Source organism: Artibeus jamaicensis, unplaced genomic scaffold (genome assembly GCF_021234435.1).
Source record: "Artibeus jamaicensis isolate MK-2021 breed Jamaican fruit bat unplaced genomic scaffold, CSHL_Jam_final contig_354, whole genome shotgun sequence".
In the NCBI taxonomy this organism is placed as follows: domain Eukaryota; kingdom Metazoa; phylum Chordata; class Mammalia; order Chiroptera; family Phyllostomidae; genus Artibeus; species Artibeus jamaicensis.
Window position 1 is genome coordinate 6366514 of NW_026521803.1, and position 7152 is coordinate 6373665.

General features: G+C 50.7%; 1 protein-coding gene across 1 annotated transcript; it reads right to left on the bottom strand.

Moving 5' to 3' along the window:
• Nucleotides 1-1224: 1224 nt before the first annotated feature.
• ADCYAP1 (adenylate cyclase activating polypeptide 1) lies at nt 1225-6452 on the bottom strand. The gene is made up of 5 exons (XM_037156577.2): nt 5999-6452; nt 5509-5619; nt 3212-3355; nt 2693-2791; nt 1225-1614 (listed from the first exon to the last, which is right to left on the bottom strand). The coding sequence occupies exons 2-5, from the start codon at nt 5610-5612 to the stop codon at nt 1425-1427; spliced, it is 537 nt and encodes a 178-aa protein (XP_037012472.2). The 5' UTR covers nt 5613-5619; nt 5999-6452; the 3' UTR covers nt 1225-1424.
• Nucleotides 6453-7152: the final 700 nt, after the last annotated feature.

The following is a 7152-nucleotide window of genomic DNA, read 5'->3' on the forward strand; positions in this document are numbered from 1 at the left end:
CACATTCTGATATGACAAAGGTTGGTTTTATGAAATAAATTTTACTAAGCAATAAGCCATAATGTAGAAAAATACATTTTACCTACAAACTCAATAAACAAGAAACAAGATTCATATTTAGTGCATAATTACTTAATGATAACTACATAGGGTTTCCTAAACTTTACAATAAGTGCTTGCATCAAACAACAAAAAGTAAGACACATTCACAAGTTTAAGAGAAGTGAATGGAAAATGGTAAACAAATTTAAACAGGGCAAGAGGGTAGGAAGGAGGAGTCTTCAGAAAAACCACAAAAGAAAAGGGTGGCTCCTACAGAGCAGGGTTCAAAGGGGAGGGTCCTGGCCATTTCACAAGATGAGAAGCATGGACAGCACTGGAGAAAAACACATTGTACTTTGCATCCATTTCCAACACCCAGCACCCAGTCCGTCAGGCTGGAGACCTACGGTGGGGACTCAGCTCAACCCCAGCCTCCCAGAGCTGGGGCAGCCCCACAACAGTCCCTCTCCAGGGTCCTCCTCCTGCTGCACTATGCTCTGCCTCTTCCAGTACACCTGCATTTCTTTCACTTTGTTCCACTTGTCCTAACCTCGGGATATTGGGTTTCCTGGAAGTACAGAAAAGGGAGCTTCGTACCCAAGGCTCCCTTCTCTATACAATCTCCCAACTCTTGCCCCAGGGAATGGTATGAACTCTGGGGAGAAGCGTAATTTAGATAGAGCTGTTGTTTTATCGGGAGAATTTCCTTCTGGGCTGAGAGTCTGAAAAGAGACAAATACATATAAAAGTAGGATCAAAGAAAGCAGAAGTATTGGAATTGTCACCCAGCGAGGGGGACAGTGCCTAGTTGAGTGGGGGTGGGATTGAAGCAGCCTGCCCCAGAGACTCACTGTGAAAAGAATGTCCTATAGCAATTCTTCCAAATCATTACCTCAAAATCTCCCTGGAGCAGGGCATCATTGTTTATGTACAGTAGCAAATGGTCAGTAGTAATATCTTTAGGCCTGTCGTGGATAAAAATACTATCCTTTTAATTCCAGTTTACAAAAATAGGAGTAATATTCAAAACAATGATTGTCTATTTTTCTATTTTATATAAATACATAAACAGCTCAGGTAAATTTTCAATCCTTGTGCACACTTTGTATGAACTGCTCTCTATTATACGTATATATATTCTTAAATATATATATTTATAATATATATCAATAATTGGTCCACAAAGTATATCTGTGCATTCTCTAGTGCTTTGTAAAAAGAAAAACAATATTATTATCAAAATATTCATTTAATGGCTTCACTTCATACATAAATACATGTTTGGATAGAACACATGAGCGGTGACTGTTCAGTTTGTTGGGAAGAATGACTTTTCATTGTGTCAGGGTTGTATACACCACAGGGTAGCTGGTAACTCATCGCTACAAATATGCTATCCGGCGTCCTTTGTTTTTAACCCTTTGTTTATACCTTTTCCCAAGGACGGCAGCCAAGTATTTCTTGACAGCCATTTGTTTCCGGTAGCGGCTGTAGCTGTCCGTGAAGATTCCGTCCGAGTGGCGCTTGGAGAGAGGATCTGAGTCGTCCTTGGTGTCTCCGCTTCGAATCCCACTGCAAGGACAGGGGTCGGGAAGAGGGTGGCAGGGCGGGAGACACAGGTTCAACAGCTGCGGGGAGCGGGCGGGCCCCCACCCGGCGCAGGAGCCTGCAGAAGGGAAGGGCTCTCACTGCCCTCCGCGTCTCCTTCCCCGCCAGCAAGAGCCGCAGGGAGAACTGCGATGGAAACCCTTCATTCCTCCCTGCCCACTGAGGATTTCCTGGCACCAGTCCTTCCAGGGGGGGCCCAGTATGAGGTCCTAGCAAAACGCCCACAATTGAAGCCTAACTTCTGTCCATGAGATACGATCATCCCGTCCGTCCGTTTGCGCTAAATTGTTCTAAGAGAAAATAACGAAAAACCCCTAAATGCCACGTCAGCTGGTGCCGTGGAGTTTACATGGATCCCGCAATTCCTACCTAGTCAGACACAAGCACTCTCCTTTCGCATGCTAAGTTGAAAAACGTGATAATAATACAAGTCGACAGACTGTAGGCAATATCTTTCAACACATGAATTATTCATTACAAAAAATGTAATCTGTTTTCCCGTGGGCTTTATTAAAATGCTGCCTTCTGCTGAGAGATGCTACACACCAGCCCTTTGCTCTGGGTATGTCTGCCACGAGCAAAAACTGTTTGTTTTCCTAAATGTCCAAACTTGAGGGTTTGTTGGTTTCAAGTTCAATTTACAATAAAAGAAAACAAATTTTAAGTCAAGCTTAGAGAAAATTACAACAACTCATCCCGCAAAGCTTGAAGGTTTTGAATGACTGAGGGGCTACCTGGTTTCTTTTTATTTTCTTATTTTCTTTTTTTATATTCAGAACCGATCAGACTACCCGGTTTTCCTTCCCTCTCCCAAATCTGAGCTCTCTCGCCAAATTTCAAGTGCCACCTCGCCATCTTCGCGTGTGGCCCGGGGACTCGCCTTGCACAAGAGGCAGACCCTGGGGTTCAGACTCACCCTTGGTTGGCCCCACGTGCACGCAGAACGTAGGACCGCACCGCCCACCCCGCGCGCTCGCAACAGTGGCCCACCCCGGCGCACGCGCGCCATCACGCGCCCGTTAACTCTTTCGCAAACTCTTACCCCATGCCCTTGGCCACGAGCTTCTGCAGTAATTTCTTGCGGGACAGCTGGTCCAGCACTTTGCGGTAGGCCTTGCTAAGGATCACGTGAGCGACATCTCTAACGGGGAGGCAAAGTGCACGGCCAGGATCACTGCCTCTGTCCTCTAGTGGCTACCCAGGTCCGCCCCCCCCCCCTGCGCAAGCCCCCCACCCCCTACCTTGGCGCTCTGGGAGGCTGACAGGATACCTCCAGAGGCCTAGAACTCCCGAATAACTCTGGGGATGTCCCCGTGAGTGACTGTCAGGAACGGTAGGTGCGGAGTCTGAGCTGCCCCCCGGCTGGGCGCCCATTCACTGCCCTCCCTTAACCACAGACCTTTCGGTGACCAGGCGGCCCTCCTGACCACACAGACTGGTCCGCTGTCGCTGGTGTGGGAACCAGGAAGAAAAGAGCCTTGAAGGCTTTTATGAAAAAGAACTTACGGTGTGGACCAAAACACTGCCCCTCCCACCCTCAGTCCCGAGGCTTAATTAGTACCTCGTCTCCCCCGGGTATGCGAGCACTTCGGCTTCCCGGGGCGCAGAGGCTGGGCTCTCTACGCCCGGCGGCTCCAAGTCATAGAAGTTCTGCAGCTGGTTTCCGTCCTCGTCGTACGCTTCGTCATACGCATCCTTCTCCGACCTGCCGGGGTATCCGGGGGCAGAAGCAGTGGTCAGCACAAGTGCCTCCTCGGCTGTGCGATGCACCCCCCCCCCAAAAAAAAAACAATGGGCTCGTTCTGATTTGCCTTCCTCCCAAAGTTCTCCCTCGGTGAACTGCCTCTTCTCCCCTGATGGGGGAGGGGGGGGGTAAGGAGGAGGAAACAGCATCCAAATGAAATTCCCACCCCGCGAGGCGGCTCTCCCAGGCCTCCTTTTGCGGGTGAAGGGTAGTCCAGCAGTGCCACGGCCTCAACGGGCACTGGGAGACGGAGGCGACTCCGCCGGCCGGGACACCTGGCCTCCGAGAAGGACCGCCCCGCTGCGGTGCTGGTGCCCTACAAGCAGCAGGAGGCGGGACGAGAAAGGCCCTGGGAGAGGAGGCTCTGGCCAACTCAAAGACCCAAAGGGGGAGCCAGGAGCGAAACGGAAAGGGTGGATGGATGGGGTGTACAGCTGCCAACTCCAACAACCACCCCCATCTAGCTTCTGAGCCCAGGGGAGCCCTTCCCCGCGCAGATGTAGGTCACGGAGAACCTCCAGCTTCTATTTTCGGACGGAGAGGATCTGGCAGGAACACATAAAATAACATATGCCTCTAAACTTAGTAAGTTTGGCGGCGGCTCATTTTGTTGCGCATCCGTGCCCTCCGTTGGCTGTCGCCCAGGGAAAGGGACTTTGAAAATAGCTGGGGGTGAAATGGGGCTTTTAAGTACACTAAATAAATAGTTCTCGATAATCTGTTAGCGATAGCGGGGCGACGGGACCCCATCTCAAACTTGGGTACCAAAAAAAAATGGTCAACAGGGACCAGGAGCCATCAGAAGCGCAGTGGCCTCCCAGTCACCCTTGCCTACCACCTCTAGCCTAGATATAGATCGGGGAGAAGTGAGTTAAAACAAAAACCACTTGCTTTGGGCCGCAGGAGAGACTCGCGAAGCGGCAGAGGCAAGTCACACTCTCTAGGAAGGATCAGAGTCACAATTCGTTACTCTGCTCGCCTTTCCTTCAAGCCTGTAGAGGTTAAGGGCGACGCAAGCACACCCTCCACCGCCTCGCCCGCCTTTCCCAGGCGACGTGGCTCTGCCCTTACCCGGTGGCCAGAGCCCCCGGGTCTTGCTGGCTATCTCCACCCTCCCTGTACCCACGTGCTGGCTTCCTGATGCTGAAACCAGAACCTATCTCTCGGGGCAAATCAACGGTCAGAGACCCCTACGGCGCGTTTTGGGGCAAGGCTCCGAGAAGCAGTTTTGCAGCCGTAACTCGAGCTCCTCCCTGCCGGGAGCCGGGTGCACCCCAGACGCAAAAGCACATCTGCAAAGCGAGCTTGCAGTGCCTGGCTGACCCATGGAGTACTCAGGCGCTAAGGCAGGGAACCCGACTGATTAGAAACCAGTATTAAGAAAAAGGCTTGGGTTGCTCCCCCCGGGCGGTCAGGCTGCCCCGATCCTGCCTGCCTACTTGCTTTCCCTCACTCGTTCCTTGCATCCGTGGCACTGGTTTTCTCCCCCTCCTTCGCAGATTCATTCTTGTTTTGCCTTCTCTCGAATCGCTTTTCCTCAACCATACCCAACCAACAACACTCCTCCTCCCCAAGACAGCCTGAGACTCAAAATGCAGTTGGAGAACGTGTCACTTGAGAGAAAGCTCTTCCAGGGAAAATAATTTGAATTGAGGTGAGGGAGACCCCTCCACGGCAGTGCGGAACAAGCTGCAACAAAGCAAAGCCCCGGGAGCTTCACGCTCAACCTTGCAACCTGGCTCCCGAGCCGAGATTCTCCTAACTCCAGCTGAGAATAGGAAAAAGAAGTCAAGCTCTGGGCCATGCCCTGCCCTCCTCCCGCGGGCGGGGCTGGAGGTGGATAGGTTTCTCCAGCCTGAAGAATCGCCTGTTCCACCCGGGACCTTTGGCTGCCTTGGGCTGGGGGAGGGGCGCCAAGCCGAAGTGGAGTCTGCCGGGCCTTTGGGCTGAGCCGGGGCCAGGGACCCGCCGCCCAAGCTAGGCTGGTGGCAGAGGCGCTCTGGAGCGCGAGGGTATATGGTCATAGCCGGGACGGAGGAACCTCAGGACGACCACGAGGAGGTGTCGGGGAAAGAGAAGCTCAGCCTCAATTCATCGGGACAGCCAGCACCTACCTGGTCCCACGAAACTGGAGTCCGGTGGTGTCAGGTGAGCAGTGCACGCTGCTGTGCATTATTATCCCGTAGACCAGGAGGGCCAGCCTCGCTCCGCTACACATGGTCGTTCTGTGCAGAACGGGAAAGAGGGCACACAGCAGTCAGAATCTCCCTGGCCTTCCACCTTGCAGCCCCAAGAACTCCGGGAGCTGGGGGAGGGACTGAGTGGGAGGCTCCCGGTGTTGAATACCCCTTAGTGACAGCCCGAGCTCGCCCTGCCACTTCCTTGCTGCTATGTGTAGTTAGAATATATATATATATATATATATATATATATATATATATATTCATATATATATATATATTTAACGATACATATATTGACATATATATATATGTATTCATTCGCCAGACCTGGTGCGAAGGAAAGCTAACTAGTACCGTCAGCAGTCAAGTGAGCCGTTCGGTTTGGTGAGACTCCCCCACCCCCTGATCATTCAACTCTTACCGCCGCTAGCAGAGGGTTTGCTGCCAAGTAGGACGGTGATCAAAGGATTCCTCCAAGTTTCTGCGCTGGAATCACAACCCAAAAGGAATCGCCGTCTGGCGTTCGTGTCTGAGGAGAAGCCGCAGGAACGAACAGGAGCAGCAGGAGGAGCTGGAGGACTTGTTTGCTGAGGCCAGTATTCTGTTCAAAAGTTTGCAGACGCACAAAACTAGAAGGGAGCGTGATGCTGAGAGAACAGGGCGAGGAGAGAGATGTAGAAGGAAGAAAGAGGAGGCGACAAGCTACAGTGGGGGTGGAGGACAAAGTGGCCCAAGTCCACCAGGAGACAGAAGTTAAGTGATTAAGGAAAAGAGAAAGTCGAAGAAGGAGAGGAAAGAAAGAGGGCCAAGGTGAAGACGGCGTCTGAGGGAGCCGCCCGGTCAGGCAGCCGCGCTAGTCGGCAGCGCCTTCTCTGCTCTGAAGTCCCTCTGGCTGCGTCTGAAGCTGCGGCTTCTTCTGCTGCTGCTGCCAGTGGGTACAGAGGTGACCGGCCTTCTGCTCCTATTTATATATGCAGTGGGCAGAAATCTATCTGAACATGGTTTTAGAAGAGACCTCTTTGTCTACATCTGTCTGCCTATGGCCTTTAAGTACAGAATATTTTGTTGCACTGTTGCGCTCATGAAATGACTTCCTTTTTTTTTTTTTTTTTTTTTCAGTCACGCAATGATCGGGTATCAGAAAAAGACGTCAGCATCCTAGTCCCTCAAGGAACATATTAACTATTCTGTGCTGGCCTCTTGGATGACGATAAGATCCGGAGTCATCCACTTCTCATAAACACCTTTCACTCATACAATCCAATTTTTAAGAAGTCCAATTATTGTTGATGGTTTTCAACATTTCCCGTTTCTCAAAGACGGGTAAAGAAATCATAGAACTTTGGGCATAAAAAAAAAGTCATTTTTTAATGACATTCCTACTATTTCTATTTACTGTTCACCAAGCCCTAGCAATCAGAGCTCTGGTCTCTGGAATTAAGTACCGTCAAGCTCTCCTATTAATAAATTTAATTTAGATCTAGTTTTTTGCATATGTTCTTTCAGACAGACAATTATGTGGAAGTCGTTTTGTTTTTAAAGGGAAGTCTTGCAGGATTTTCAGTAAATTGCTAA